Below are 17,356 nucleotides of genomic sequence, written 5' to 3'. Positions count from 1 at the left end.
ATTATTAATGATAATTTGAAGTGAAGAAGAGTGATTATAGGAAGTGGAGTTCCTTATTGGATGCAAATCTTCAAGTTCATAGACAGAGTGTGGCTTTCTCAAAAACCACCGTTAAAATATATTTTGTAGTTAAAATTCAAATTTTTTTTGACCGTTGCTTTCATTTTTCTTCGTAACGGAAATTTGTATTTTAAAATAAGTTGAGTTCGAAATGTTCGAATTTTTCGACAATCTAATATCGAAAAATTCGAATTTGAGACGACCACACACTGTTCTTAGAATGTTTAGAGACTAGATGTGCATGCTTTTGAGCTTTTGGTCTCAGCTTGCTAGCAAAGCATTACGTAATTCACAAACATTCACAAAACATTTAAATTTGAATTAATATTGACTCTTTTCAAGCTCAAACTGAATAAAACTTGTTTATTATATTTACTAACCCAGTAAAACATCCGAATATTCAAAAAAGTTGCTTCTTTATAAGCATGACGCATGCTTTCAACTTTAGATATACATAAAGTAATTTTAAATTTCACACATTTTCAGTCTTCAATCCATCAGATGACATTAAGGAGGAAAAAGTTTTGTTTTTTATTCTGAATTATGACAAAAATACGCCAAAGTTTTACGAGAAAAATATTTTCTTTTCTTGTTTTCTTGTTTTTCTTTCAACTCCTTACTCAGCATCCCCACAAGTAAAAGAAAAATTTCGGCTCATTTATTATTTCATCATATTCCAGCTGGTACGATTCGCATGAGTTGCTCTATTTAATTACTGAATATTATTTCATTATTTTGTTTTTCTTCTTTTTTTTAGCGCATCTTACAGTTTTCAGTTTGAGAAGCGATAATGTTCTTGCTTTGTCTGCAATACAGTCTGTTCCACTATCTACTGAAATCTACTTTAACTTGGAGGGTCCTGAAATTTGGCATGATGATAGCTTCTATATATAGGAACTGAGACAAGAAAGGATTTTGGAATTGGTCGCGTACTTTTCAAGCTATGGCTAATACAAGTGACTGTTATTAGGCTGCTTCTGAATATGCAACCGACGCAATTTTGGATTATGAAGGGCATACAACTACGCCAAAATTATATTATCTCTAACTTTGATATATTTGGACAATATGAATTGTGGAATTTGAGATGCAGGTTTGAAGACCAATTCTAAATATGGAACTGATTCCTTGATATATTTTGAGGGGCATGCAACTTCGATAAAATTATATTAGCTATAACTTTGAAACATTTCAACCGAATAACATGAATTTTGGCATATATTTTCAATGATCATTTCGGAATATGGAACTAATGTCATAGTGTGTTTCAAGGGGCATACAACTACGTCAGGCTATATTTTACTTCAAACTGAAGTTATTGAGGATTAAATGAAGTACTTTTCCTAAGCATGAATTTTGATATCATCAATCTAAGGGATGAGCCCCCATGCGCCCCATCCAAGAAAGTAAATAAGTAAGTAAGTAAGTAATCTAAAATGCGCTTTTGTTCCGCTTCAATGCGAACATTTTTTACTAGTTAACATTTATTTTTATACAAAATAGAATCATTAGTAGAATTACAGATGCTTGCTACATTTTTTTTGTATCTATATTTAATTCAGAATTTATTATATCCAGACTTCCTTAATCCCGAATTATTAAGAGTAAATTATGAGGAAGTTTTCGCACGCTTGTGTATTTTTCATGTGATTTTAATTAAATGGAATCAAGTCATAAAGTAATTAAGAAAAATTGTGCGTACAATAAATTATCAAAGCAGATTTGTGGCATGAAAGATAAGATTTTACATTAAAGGCATCTGTGGGAACTTTAAGTAAATTAAAAGGAAAGTGATTTGTTAAAAGCTTTTACCCAAAAACTTTACTAAATTATCAAAAATTATTGATGTTAAATTCCTTTATAAAATTGTGAATATGATACATAATACATAAAAGATTAAGGTAAAGGTAAAAGCTACCTTTTCTGAAATATGAATAATATGGATATGCTGAAATATTTTTAAGTAATGGAAATTGAAAGGACCGACAGGGGAGTCAAGTCATAAACATTTGAAACAAAAACAACAAATCTGATATGCAAATCCTTCTGATTATAGCACTAAAAAGCAAGAATTGAGATTATAGTAGGGTAAACTAAAGTCTCGGTTTTGACAAATTCTTGGGATCGAGACCGTAACTGGAAGCAAGACAATAGCGGAACTATCTGGCCTCAGTTTCGAGAACCCTTAGTTCGGAGCTTGATTTCGGGTTTGGAGTCAAAAATGTAAGAGAAATCCCCAAATCAGCTTGACTTTAGCATGGAATCAAATTTTGCTGAATTGTACTCAAATCCAGAGTCATGGCAGATTGTGAACGAGCAGATAGACATCACTATTTCACTTAAAGGTTCATGAGAACGAGGCCAAGAATGAGAATATGAGATTTTTCGAAGCAATGGCTTCAAAGAACTTCCTTGTAATCTTTTTCTTCAAAAATCGTCAAAACCAAGATTACGGCATACCTTAATGTTGATTTCAGAATCCAAAACTTCATTGAACTGAATGTGCTTTTGTGCGTTTTCTCGAAGTTAAAATTCACAATTTTCCTAGATTTGTTGGTCTATTCATAGCATTACGCTAGTAGTGTGCACTTCTATCATACACAAATGACTAAATCAGTGTCGTAGCAAGATCTCTCAACATCCCGGAAAATTAAAAGGACAAAACATTTCCTTCTATCCTTGTTTTTCTCATGATTATATTCTCAAAAATACCAATTGTTAGCACTTAAACTTGTGATGCTCTTGACTCAATTTTATCGTATTCTTATGAATTGTTTACAAACAAGCATTCATTATAACACTACAATACTTCACTCAGTTTTACACAACAATCTAAAGCTGATAAAAATTATAAATAAAATCTCGTCCATTTTCCCACCAAGCTTTTGCCTTTAAATCATCACAGAATCATACCTTAAAGTGAACCCTTTTTTCCTTCCAAAAGGTAGAATAGCCCAAAAAAATTATTAATACCCAGCCTAAAGGTAATCGTCATAGTATTTTCATGCAAGTTAATGACCCTTTATGTCCACATTATGTTTCTGACAGATATAATGTGTCAGTCATTCATATAAATGTTTGCATTTTGTGGTTCTAAATTAATTTGAACAGACTGATGGTTTATTGGTTCTGCAACAACCTTCATCAAAACAATGTAGATGAATAATCATATTTCTATGCGGGGTCATTCACTTTTGGGGGTTGTTCAAATGTTAGGTAACAAAAAGAAAATGGAATTTTGATCAAATAATCACTGATTAATTTTGAAGTATCACGAAAATCAAATCCGCAATGAAGGGGCACAGGCAAAAATTTTTATAACAGCGGAAGGGGAAGGGGTAGGGAAATGAGGTGAAAAATTTAATTTTTTTTGGAATGAATTACAAAAAATTTGAGATTTTTCACGAAAAACCCCTAAAAAATTACAAATTTAATCATTTTTTAATATCCTAAAAGAGAAGGAGGGGGGTAAGGGTTGATGCTTGACCTCTGAACCCATGTCAAGGGACACAACCACGATTTTTCAAAAGCGATTCATCTTGTTGGTGCACAGAATTTGACGAAAAATTGAAATTTTCAAATTAACGTTCCATTTTGACCCTTGCTTACACCTCTAAGCCACTCCCTCCGCCTACTCTTCCCACGGCTCTTTTCATTGCATTACGTAATGATTGAACGGCCTCTTATGATTTCATCAAATAAAGGATTTAAATCAAAAATCTGTCACAGATAATTATATTAATGTTAGAGTGTCCAAGGGTGCGGAACTAATCGATCACATTTTTCATAAATTTTGACCATTTTTGATCATTTGGATCAATTTCATATCCTTGAAAATGTCACTAAAGATCGTTTCTGTTGCGCACAATTCCATATCTAAGCACTGCTATACCAAATCAAGCCATTCAGAAAATCATTGAATTTTGCCTAAATTTAACTCCAGGCACCAAAATTTCCAACTATGCACTTCGTACGTAACATCTAAATAACCCCCATAACTTGAATATGCCGGAAAAATATCCAAATATCCCAATACATAAATATTTGTCCACCCCAAAAATTCGTCCTCAACATCATAATACTTTGTAAGCTTGTCAACCATTCATTCGTAAAATTGACAAAGGATGACTCAAAGTCATCCTTGTGGATGTATGTATATGAGTGAATATGAAAAATATGAAATTCAAATCAATACAAACCTTGTAGATATGGTAAGAGTTTGCACATAATTTCACCAAATATAAAATCTCTCAATAACATTCCAAGTAGCGTAATTGGCATACAAAATATTCCCAATAATAAGTCTGAGATTGCAAGATTTAATAAAAATAAATTTGTTACAGTTCTCATACGTTTATTCTGTACAAGTGTCATTATGACAAGGGAATTTCCGATCACAGCCAATAGAAATATTAATGAATATAGTGGAATAACACGCGATGCCATTGTTATCCATGGCTGTTGCTGATGATGATTTTGACTTGACATATTACCACTTGTCATTGTCACATTTTCATATAGGTATTGTATTGGGGATATTGTAACAAATTCACTGGAATCAATTCTATCTAATGATGACAAATCCGTTCGATTTATCCAACTATCATTTGTATCACGTTCAGCCATTGCTGTGGCTTTAAAACTTCCTTTAGTCATGGAAGTAAAATTTCAAAATTTCACACTTCAAAATCATAAATATATTCTATCCACCTTCCTGCTATGCCTTTATGTCACATCCAATAATTTTTCATTCTCACGATTGATGTACGACGGTGCGTATGTATAAATATTTTATTATCACTTCTTATTTTTCATGCGTTTTTTTCTTTCTTTTTCTATACTTTAATTCTGTTCTTAAAGGAATTACAGGATGCAGGTTTAATCCACGAATTTTCTTGTTGTTGATTCAACAGCGGTTCAAATCAAACTACAAGAGTTATTATAAAAACGTAAGAAAGTCATGAATGAAATGTATATCCTTTAAAACATTAAGGTTGAATGTTTCACTGAAAACAATGAAAGCATTCAAGTTTAACAGAAAACATTGAAAACATTGAAATGTGAAACATTGAGAACATTCAAGAGATTCTCTTGTTGTTTTGAACAAGAGACTGACTTTCCACAGCAAGAGAGTGGAAATGTCTTAAATTCAGGAACAATAAACTCAGTCGTTCTTGCCAGAGAATATAAAATCCGAAACAATTGAAATGAAAATGAAAAAGTTTTGTGTTGAAAATCCTCGATGTAATTTAAACTAGCATAAAAGTATAATATAAATCTAAGGGCGAATAGACGAGCAGTTTCTTTTTTTTAATTTGAATAAAATGAGGGGTGAATGGAATTTAGAAAAGGAAAAAGTTTTAAGGGAGAAATATACATTAGTGAATTAGAAGCTTTATTTGAAAACTATTAGTGAAAAAAAAAGTTTGGCAATGGATTCCGAATTTCTATGGAAAACTTGTTTTCAGTGCAATTAAGGTTTAGAATAAAGTTGAACAGCTAAGTTTGCATTGCTGATTTGCATGCAGGAAAATTCTAAAATTTGCGGATATTTAATAGCTTTTAATGAGAGAGCTAGTTAGAATAGTTGACTAGGTGGTGCATGTTTATTGACTAGGTGAGGAATCGATTTAATTCCTATAGACAGGGGCATATTCAAGAGGAGATGAGTGATTACAGATTTTGGACGTCAAACTTTTTAAAGAAATTTAAAAAATTCTTCAATTTGGCAGGGATTTTCCTCGTAAAAAAAAGAATTTCAATTTCCCCACTTACTTACTTCGATGACTGTACAGATCAACTGTGATCCAAGGCCTTCCTCAGTACCCCCATCCCCTCAGCAAATTTCGAGTTACACCATTGCTTCTGGATCTAATAAGCACAAGTTTAACAGCTAGGATGTGTTCGAAATTCGAAAGTTGGAGTTGTACGACTGTAGCTTTTGCAAATCGTAATTTACTGGTTTTGATAATTAAAGCCAGAAAATTGACTTATAGTCCCCGTTAGTATTCTAATTTATTTTACTTTACCCATAAACTGCATATTTGCATTTCCTACATTTTAGATGCACTCGTTTAACAATTTTGAACTGTAGTTAATGATTATTATACATGAGAGGAAACAACAGATCTGTGGACTACAGTAGGGGATCATGAATATGTTTGTGATATTGTAGATAGATAGATAAGGAAGCAAAAGTACCTTGATAGCTCACTTAGCAAGGTGCAAGTCACGAAAGCTGGTGTGGAATTAAAATTCCTGGTTTAGATACTTCGGCTATCAGCCTGAAGCAATTTAATGATGAAAACCAAGAATTAGACATTGTAAGATGTAAGATGTAAGATGTAGGGTCATGAATGATGTAGTTAGACAATAGAAAGACACGAGAGCTGTAAATTCACTGTTGAGGGCTTTTACTGGAACGGATAGATATCTATGGTATTTGAGTTCACAAAGATTACTTCATACATAATAGTAGATCAATCTTTGAAGATATTTACTCTTAATACCCGATCCCGAATAATTTTCTCCTTTTAAATCTCTAGTCCATGACTTCGGGTGATATTGCAACAGTCAACTACTATACTAGTCCTATATATGCCGAGGTGTTCGACGGGATATGACTCACTGAGTTTATGTCTTCTTAAAATTTATCAGGACCGAGATTTCGAAAAGGCAGTCACTGAAATGTCCTAAAAATTAGAAAAGCTCAAATTTTTGCATACAACTCCTCTAATAAGCCTCATGCAACTATGAATATGTTCCTTAGTTAAATTATGAATCCACTAGAGTTCAAAGGCATCATTTGTGCAGTAAACAAAGCACTCACATCAAAGAATCTTAGACTTCCAAAGAAAAGAAATGCTCATTTTGTATCTCCTAATGTGACACTTAAACTTTAAATTACATTCTATACAGTCTTCCTGACATTAAGACCAACCATGAAGACAAAAGATAAATAAAGTCATTATACCGTTCAAGTCTTGTGCTAACAATTAAAAATAACCTTAATTGAATTTGTGTGTCTCATCATTATTACACTCATTAAAGGAAATAAAGTCTTGACATTGTGGACAGCATGAAGACTTTTTTTTTTAAAGACTTTACATAAACTTTACTTAATTAATTAATTTCTGAGAGCATGATCATCAACAATAGATTGAAAATTAAAGGGATTGGGATATCCCACAAGAGATTTTTAATGAAGAGGAAATTAATCTTCGCTTATTGTTTTGTTAGGATATCCCATAAGGGTTACAAAATTCTTTGTTTTTTTAGGGGACGAGACAAAAAATTAATTTATCACTTTTCATTGATGTGTCTACGAAAGGGTTAAAGTTTAATTCATTGAAATCTCGATAAAAATTAATGGGAAAAAATTTATTTTCTGGAAAATAAACCAGACACCCACATGCTGGTCTATTGACAACGCACATGATCATGACATCAATGGCTTTAATTTCTCAGTAATATTGTTTTATGAGCTTTAGGGCCAAAACAGAATACAGCAAAAAAGCAGCAGTGGCGTAGTGGTTAGAGTGTCGGCCTAACATTCTAACGACCCGGGTTCGATCCCAGGGAAAGTCTAGTCGGATTCGCTGTTTTTTCGCTGTTTCTAGTCACACCAACTCGGTTTTTGTATTCACAAATTGTGGCAAATGAAGGCCTGCGCCCTTGGATGAACTATAAGAAGCAGCCGAAAACTACAAGACTGTGATTCTAAGTTGCAGGAATACAGGTCTGTGGTTCATTAGGCCGTTCCCTTGTTAACAGAGGTCGAAGTCGACTTGAATTTTGAATGGAGTCGAATCGACTTGAGTCGACATTTTCATACAAAATCCGAGTCGACTTTGAGTTCTGCATATTATATAACACGACCAGAGCGACTCATTGACCCTCCTCCCCTCCCTCTCAAAGCGTTACATATACATAAGGTCTTAAAGGCAGACTTTGAAGATGGCAAAAGATCACGTGGACGGCCAAATAACTCATATTAAGAAGCTGTCGAGCGATATAGTATCGTATTTGGAATCGAAAATAGGTAAGGGTAGTAGCGATAGATTTGGTTTTAGGCGACATCTGAGGTATGTCATGGATCACAACTGATCTGTACGGCCAGTAAAGTAAGTGAACCGTAAAATACTTTTTCTACTCACTTCCACTTCAGTTTCACGATTATCAAAGCGTTACGTAATATGTGAACAACCCCATTACATAAACATGACTTCCTCATTAAGCTTATGACCAGTCAATTGAAAAATTCCAGGAAAATTAATGACATAGATTTCTGAGAAACCATCGTATGTAATTCACTAATTAAATGGATATTCATCAATTACCTCTAGTGCTGCTATGATTATTAATTCTGTGAACATGTTTACGAGTGACGAATGTATCAACCCACATTGGTTCCAACATAACCCCCTTTTTAGCATTTTAATTTGTCAACAATTTCAATGACGTACTTTTCAACAATTTATTCACGTCTAAGACGTCTTAGACAACACAACACCAGGTGCTAGTTGTGTGTTATTTATGTTTTGTGCAACCGCATAGCTTGGTATACCATCTGGAATAATTTATTTTCATATTGAACTATTGGTGATGTTGAATCAATAACATTGTAACTATCGTAGCTGGTTTTCCTCTTATACTTCATGCCACTTCATGTTTATTACCAATTTCTCAATCCAAGACTAATAATAGTAATGAAGAAAGATTCCAACGATGCTATTGCATAAGTGCACGAATTGAAAAGTAGTGGAACAGCGATCCTGATCAATTTCAACGTTGCTCACAGCTATAATTCCTTATTGATATCGTACATTAAGCAGTTAAAATATTTAAACTTCTGAAAATGCATAAATTTGGAAATTGAAGTATTCGAATAAATGGCTTTTGTGCTGTCATATCAAGGTTGAGTCAAGCGTCTTGCTGAATACTCTAGAATTATACTTTATGGAATCTAGATGCTTAAGGACACTTTTACAAAGGAATAGAAAATGTTTGTCGATTAATCATGGATATAACAAGTGATCTTACCTAGAAAGAGGAATCTAACTAGAATCTTAACCCAGTAATGGACCTATTATGGGACCTTACCGCAAATCCATAAAGGATCTCAACCCAGGTCATTAGGGAGGCTTAACCAAGATCCATTAAGGGGCCTTTAACCAAGATCTATTAAGGGGCCTTAACCAAGATCCATTAAGGGGCCCTTAATCAAGATCCATTAAGGACCCTTAATCAAGATCCATTAAGGGGCCCTTAATCAAGATCCATTAAGGGGCCTTAATCAAGGTCTATTAAGAGGTTTAATACTGGTAAATTAGTGTGCCTTAACCTAGTCCTATTAAGGGACCTTAATCTAGGTCTATTAAGAGAAATCGTACTCATGTGCAGATCTGTTGGTTGAACATGGTCATCAACAAGATTTGATACAACCTTAATTACATCCCACTAAGGGAACTGACATAAGATTCTAAAACTTAATTTATATCCATTTACATAAATGCCAAATGTCATCCACGAATGTTAGCACAATCACATAAAGGATACCATTTGGACCCTACGGTTAACAATAAGTTCCGAGATGTCAGTATCTTAATAAAAATCCCTTCCTTAATCGCTTAAATCATCTACCATCATCCAAAAAAGAGGAAAAATCTCCTCTTTAAAACCTACACCAAAGAACACATTAATGCAAGAAGAAATCCCAAAAAACTTTTCTTTTCAAACGGAATAAAAGTGCCTCACATCTTCTTCTGTGGCACAAAAGAAGTAAAAAAAATTGTATAACAGATGTGTAGTATTATGGCAATATCTAATGCATGTTATGTTGCTTTTTATACTTTCATCCTTTATAGCACTCAATGATATTCGTTCTTTTATATGCCTCCTGATGTGCGTAGTACATTATGCTTGTGCCACTTTTCTTTACTGTTTTCAATAATATTACAATTCCAACTCGTGTATATGAATGAAATTTGGTCCGTAATAATGCAGACAATTTTTCTATTTTTGTATATTATTCTAGGAACAATTCATCCACTCTTGGTTTCTATAACAGAATTATGATGGTTAAGATTTATGGATTGCTTTGATAAATACCAGACAAATCGATCGATTTGCTGGACTGACACAAGTGATTTATGAAGATGAATGTACCTACAACTGGCTAGAACATTGGATTTATTGAGGCTTATGTAAGATCTGCTTGAGATCTTAGCTTAGTCAGTAAGTTAAAGACATGGTGTTACAATTTCTGGTTGATATAAAGTCTGGTTCTGAGAATGTTGAGATCACTTCTTATAACTTGTAAATGAAGGAGCTTATAAGTCACTACCGGGAAACAATAACCAGACGAATATACGAAAATTAATGATTATTATTGTTTGAAGATTAAAAACAAACTAAGTTTTTCTATGGAAAGACTAACAACCATAATAAGGAAACTTGACTTGGCTTCTTGAGTTCGCTCGTCGAAAAGATCAATTGTGCTCCATGGCCTGCCTTAGACGTCTTCTAAAGCTGACTCTATTGCGGCTTCCGTCTGCCAATTACCGATAAATAGAGAAATTATTAACCATTAAAGGGGTAAACAACTAAGAAAAGTTGTAAATACAATTCAAATATTAAATGACAGTTGATGTATTTTTTTTTGTACAATCTTTGACTCTATTCGTTTGAATCCGTTATGTTTTTCCATCTGCATGTAAGGGAAGAGGGATTGAGGGTTGATTAAGTACAATAGAGGGTTTGTCTAAATCGTTTAAGGAAGTTTTGGACCTTTTTTTCGCAAAAAATGCACGCAAATTGAAGATTTTGTTCCAAAAAGAAGAAAGGAGTGTTTGATCTCCACACTCATCCCCAGTATACGCCCCTGTTATTGAGTAATTTAGTATAATATATTCATTATCTATAATCTCATTGAAATTATATCTACATAATTATTACATTAAAGAAAAAGCAGTCCGGGGAGCAGTTCTCTTATTACGTAACGTGCTTAGTAGGGAGGGGTGGCCTGAGTGGGGTTGAGATTTGGTTGCGAAAAGGATAGTCGACAGGAGATAGAGATTTTGTACAATAGGATAAGGAAGTTCAAGAAGTCAATTTTCCACGTTACGTAACAAGTGTACAAGCCCTCATCACATAATATTAAAGCTACAATAAAAAAATCCACAAGCTCTAACGTATGTCTGTCATAAACCAAGTTTCTGCACTTCTTCTTGATTGATGAATGGACTTGTGATGACTGTTTACAACATTTAAGACGTAAAAGACGAAAGAACTTCGAAGAAAATTGAGTCTGACGGTATGCAAAATTCATTTTTCATTACAGGGCCAATTTATCATGAACGGCTGAAAAGTTTTGCGACAGATTAATTTCAAGGTCATAAGGTATGGAATTTTGTGTTGATAAGAGATTAAAATTCTTAAAATAGCTGCATAATGCTCAATTGTTTATTGCTTTAAAATAAGGAACAAGTTTTAAATTGTTTACGTGATGAAGTTACTTACTTACTTCATATATTATGCATTAACAGAATTGAAAACTTTTTGTTGTTTAATTTTCCATTATCTAAGCTTACTGGAAGTAAACAATAGTTGAGCTATAAAAGCTGCACTCCTTGATACATAAAATATACTTGTATATATTATCACAAATAGTAAACTATACAAGTCGATTGTCATGTACAAGATTTACAACACCAGTAAATAAAGACAAACTTTGTAAGCTTGTGAAATAAATTGAATTCAATTGTGCTTTTTTTTTCTCATGACATTGAATATCAAATTACACGAGTTTAAATGCAACAAGTTTCCTTTGAGAAAAATTATTACAAAAGCCCTCGTTTTATTGATCGAGGAACTTAAGCGCATTTATGTCCCAGCGATCAGTAATTGGTTACAAAATTAATAAGCTTCAAATCACTTTCCAATAAATTTATAAAAGTTAAAGAATTTTTATCATTTAACGGTTTTTTAGAATTTAAATTTTCTAACGGTTGCTAAAAATTCATATTTTGTTAAAGAAACGCTTTAAAAAATATTTCGTTTCTGTTTATGAAATGAATAATCATTAATTAACGTACATAGGTATGGATTTGGGCATCCAAACTAATTGGTACTGGAGTAACTCGATGGCACGGATCTAATGCTTCAAACTAGAGCTTACTACGATGTCTGGTTGCCGAGATCTCGTTCTTCACTGAGCTAGTCAGCCAGCCAGCTAGCCAACCAGCCAGCCAGCCAGCCAGCCAGCCAGCCAGCCAGCCAGCTAGCCAACCAGCTAACCAGCCAACCAATAAGCCAGTCAGCCAGCCAACAAACCAGCTAGCCAGCCAGCCAAAAAAAGTATATTATTAAGAGTCCTTTTTTGTTCAAAATTGCATTAAAAATTGTTGGGATGTTTGGATATAACGTAATTCAGCAACGTTATGTCTCGTAACAAAGCAATTTTCGTATAATGCTACTTAATTTCTGAATAGATCTTTACGACTAAGAAACTTTCCATAATGGTACAATCTTTGTGAGGAAATAAAAAAAAAAAATGCAATTTCTAGTCCCGTGCTATTTGTTTTACAATTTGAAGAAAGGATGTACAAATAAAAACTGTTGGAATGTGAATAAAAGTACAAAAATAGTTACGGGAATTACGACTTGTCTTTATTGGATTGAAACATGCTGTTGAATCACACGGTTTAATCTATAAAAAATATTTAAGATAAAGAAGCAACTGCAAGGTTATGTGGTATAGCAAACAGGAATTAAAGAAATTAATCGAACTTTACAGAATGATGGTGGAGTAGATTGATAGTGAAATTAGAGTTGATATGCCAGTATCAGCCTGGTATCAACTTGGTAAGTTGACATTCCAGCAGTCAATGTCCAGCAACGACAATTCACCCCGGTTCTACCATTTAGGCTACTGTAATTTCACCCAGCGTTGGAAAATGGCTGTTCATTGCCTGTCATTGGTCTTTGGCAGAAAGGGGCAGAAGGTAGAGGTCTTTATGTAAGAGTTTTGGCCTTACGGCCCAAAGATGCGACCCAAAGGTCCAAGGTTCAATCTCAGGTCATGTCTAACTTTCAAAGGTCTTGTTTTATTTTATCGTTTTAGCTATGAAACTCGGTTCGAGTTTTGGGTGCAATTTTGTGATATTTGGCACATAGTTTGTCTCCATTGCTAGCTCCTAGCAGGCAAATAGAGCGTTCTTAAATGCAGAGTAAGCTGCGTGCAACGCTCATGAGCATGTTTATCTACAATAAAATCTAAATCTGCCTTCCATGGAGATTTATTTACAAAAATATGCTATTATCTAAGGTTTGACTAAGAACCGAATGCCTACATTTCCTGCACTTTAAAAACACAATCCTGCAGTTAGTTTTCGGCTGTATCTTAAAGTTCGTCCAAGAATACAAGTCTGCATTTGGTCTGCAATAGAGTTTGACCCCCAAAATCCCCATTCTTTAGTACGTCTCAGAACTTAACAGCAAATATCGCCTTAACAAAGAATTGTAATTTATTTCTTCTTATTGAAAAATAATTAGTCATTGCTCAATCTACAGAAGAATTTGCAGCATTAGTTTCTTCGTCTTCTATTAATTCCGGCTGATATGTTTCATTTAAAAAGACATAAAACGACGTTTGAGTTAATTAACTACATCAAGAAATCTCTTTTGTTGTCTTCTTTTGCGCTAATTTTGTTTTGATTTATAAATCTCACGATTGTCATGAGACACAAAGAGAGAAATTTTTGTCGTCGAGTAGCTTTTGTTACATGAAGGAGATGATAAATTGTGATTTTTTTTTATGTCTTTCAACACAGATGAAAATTAAGACGATTCAAAGGAAATAAAATAAATGAAAATGAAACACTTGAAACGTTTACTTACTTGGAGAAAGCTTATTTTCATTAGAAATTAAAATAAAAATCCTCTTTGAGTTGTTATATTTATGACAACAGCTTGAATAAATGTCAAGATGCCTTGAGCTGTGTTAAAAAAACAAAGGTTTTGTCACAAAATGCTTATTTTAGGTTTTTTTAAATTTAAATCATTGTTTACTTGAATTGAATTTAACGATTTTCAGAAGTTTGAAATTTAACGGTTTTTATGAATTTGAAGTTTAACGACTTTCGGAAATTTGAATTTTAACGGTTTTCAGAAATTTGAAATTTAACGCTTTTTAGGAATTTGAAACTTTATAACTTTCAGGAATTTGAAGAATAACGACTTCCTAAAATTTGAAGACTAATGATTTTCAGGAATTTCAAGATTAACGACTTTCAGGATTTTAAAGGTTAACGATTTTCAGGAATTTAAAGATTAACGACTTTCAGGAATTTAAAGGTCAACGACTTTTAGGAATTTAAAGGTTAACGATTTTCAGGAATTTGAAGATTAATGACTTTCAGGAATTTGAAGGTTATTTCGGAAATTTAAATTTTAACGGTTTTCAGGAATTTAAAGGTTAACGACTTTTAGGAATTTAAAGGTTAACGACTTTCGAGGGAATTTGAAGACTTTTAGAAATTAACGACTTTCAAGAATTTGAAGATTAACGACTTTCAGGAATTTAAAGGGGTAACGACTTTTAGGAATTTGTAAATTAACGACTTTCAGGAATTTGAAGATTAACGACTTTCAGGAATTTAAAGGTTAACGATTTTCAGGAATTTAAAGGTTAACGACTTTCAGGAATTTGAAGATTAACAACTTTCAGGAATTTGAAGTTTAACGACTTTCAGGAATTTGTAAATTAACGACTTTCAGGAATTTGAAGATTAACAACTTTCAGGAATTTGAAGTTTAACGACTTTCAGGAATTTGAAGTTTAACGACTTTCAGGAATTTGTAAATTAACGACTTTCAGGAATTTGAAGATTAACGACTTTCAGGAATTTAAAGGTTAACGATTTTCAGGAATTTAAAGGTTAACGACTTTCAGGAATTTGAAGTTTAACGACTTTCAGGAATTTGAAGTTTAACGGTTTTCAGGAATTTAAATCTTCAGTAGACATTTCTGTTATGTTTTAAAGCTTCAATTTATAATAATTTTTAAAGAATCTTTTAAATTAATATGTTAACAAGCATAATAAACTCGTTCCATTCAACTGATAAATTTTCCTAAACCATCAACAAACAAGAAGCATGTCAGACAGTCGCAATAAATAAATAATGAATTAAAACTTCCCCTTTATGTATCAACAACGATTGATCTTCTTTACTTAAGCGTCTCCTTTGAGACACAATAATAAAAATAAAAAATAAAGAAAAACGAGCAACGAGGAGTAAATGAAGACAGAAAAAAACTCCATCGACAGCTTAAGAACCTTTCTATTGTTATTCTTATTCTTCTTCTTATACATTATCAAATGTCAATATTTGCCAAGCATCAACAAAGAAAAAAGGAAGGGAATGTGTGATTATTGGCTTTGTAGACATAAAACTTTCCAGTACTGAATGTGAAAGCTTTAAAAGGAAGCAAAAATTTTTCAATTTAAAGGAACATTCTCCTTCATTGAACATTGGAGGATGTGGAAAAATGATAAAAAAATAAACTCATGCAAAGGATATGCCTATATGAATAATTCTTACAATATATAAATCAATTGTTCTGATCATTCGTGCATGATAGTAAAAGAAATAAGGAACATAATTTATACTAAAAATATTAAGTTGGGTTTCTCATTCGTGCGAGATTGAATTTTTTTTTATTGTAAGTAATCAAATGGAAAAATGGAATAAAATGTAGGCTAGCAGTTTTCATCTGACACTTCTAACCGAATGTTTGAAATGGATAGAAACATCTCAACAGAACTTGTGAATCTTTTACGTAGACATGAAACTAAATAAGTGAGGAGAAAAGTTTTTGGAGCAGCAGCAGTTTTGGACGAATTCATGTTGCAGTAAAACTCTTGTATGTTGTTTATTTTTATGGGAAAACGTGATTTTCCTGTATTTGTGAGCATTTTCAATAGTTTTTAAGTTATTTAAGATGTTTGCTTTAGAAGAAAACTGAAATTTTCAAAAACCACGTGGCTTTCTCCACCTCGAAAAGTTTTTTGCAATTAAAACTACCAAAATTGGACTGAATACATTTATCTTCTAATTAAATCTATAAAAATAAATGGCAAGAATACAGCATAACTCAAATTACAAGATACAAGACCTTCAACAAAAACCTAACCTCAAAAATTCTACATACACATTCGTAATAGAAAAAAAGGTCTAGAATTTTTTCCATCCTTCTCACCATGAATCATATCAAGCAATAATAATATCTTACATCAAATGAGCACATTCAGCAAACACTCCATGTTATTACAACAAGGAAGAAGATAATTCATGAAAATTCCGGAAGCATAAGCACGGAACGATACTCGACACACTATCAAATTAAATTAGATTTACGTAGGATTTTTTTTAATACCTCCGTATGCATTTTTGTGGCAGGAAAAAAAAGGAAATGAATAAAAAAAGAACTTCCAGCAGTTCCCAGTTGGATTTTTTTGGATTTAAAAGTTCGTTATTCTGTGGAAGTGTTTTTTTTCTTAAAAGCTGTCACACGAGGAAAAAGTTGGAAAAGCATGACATGATGCCAATAAAATAAATTTTATATCTATGACCTTTCCTCCTTTACGTTCAATTCAGAATAGTTCTTTTAAAAGAATCTCAGAATCGGATGTGAATGGAACAGAATGAAACAGATAAGAAGGTAGGGATCAAGTATAAAAGCTTCAATAGTTCGATTCATTGTTTGATTTCTGTGTTTGAAATCTTTAGCTGATTTATAAGGATGTATGTACTTGCTTTGTTTGAATTACTTGTATTTGAATGACTCTAGATATGGATGAAATATGTTGAATAAAATCATTGATGGGATGTTAAACTTTCCATTCAATTTCTCATTTTGCTTGTTCCTTAAAGTCATCATACTGTTCGATGGTATTATAATGAAAAATGACTGGATTAGAACCAATGAAATAAGGAAATTGCTGTAAAATATTGGTTGTAAGAGAGGATTAGAATTAATAGTGTGTGAGTTATGGTTTAGGTAGTCCATTACAGTTGTGTTCTTGCTCGAGTGACATACAATGAAGATGTATACGACAATGAGCTTTTAACACTGCGCTTAACACCAAATGGATACTCCATCAAATAGAATCCGTGTAGCATCCATATGGGATGCTAAATTTAGGGATCACAGAACTTGAGTCTTTGTCAGGTGACGTTCAAATTATTGAGTTATATCATATCCTGATTCATTCTTGTAAAAGCCCTTACATGA

At 32.8% G+C, this 17,356-nt stretch overlaps 1 protein-coding gene across 1 annotated transcript in view; it reads right to left on the bottom strand.

Moving 5' to 3' along the window:
• The window catches only part of LOC139089157 (cholecystokinin receptor type A-like), a 66,097-nt gene extending 61,129 nt beyond the window's left edge, over positions 1-4,968 (bottom strand). The window contains exon 1 of the mRNA XM_070638604.1: positions 4,260-4,968. Within this exon, the coding sequence (XP_070494705.1) occupies positions 4,260-4,716 (457 nt within the window). The 5' untranslated portion in view covers positions 4,717-4,968. The remainder of the gene's footprint in view (positions 1-4,259) is intronic.
• Between the last annotated feature and the right edge of the window lie 12,388 nt (positions 4,969-17,356).

This window comes from Chironomus tepperi, unplaced genomic scaffold (genome assembly GCF_022539635.2).
Source record: "Chironomus tepperi strain 1889 unplaced genomic scaffold, CSIRO-AGI_Ctep_v1 contig_175, whole genome shotgun sequence".
Classification (NCBI taxonomy): domain Eukaryota; kingdom Metazoa; phylum Arthropoda; class Insecta; order Diptera; family Chironomidae; genus Chironomus; species Chironomus tepperi.
The sequence above is the reverse complement of the archived record's forward strand: the minus strand, read 5'-3'. Positions and strand labels throughout refer to the sequence as shown.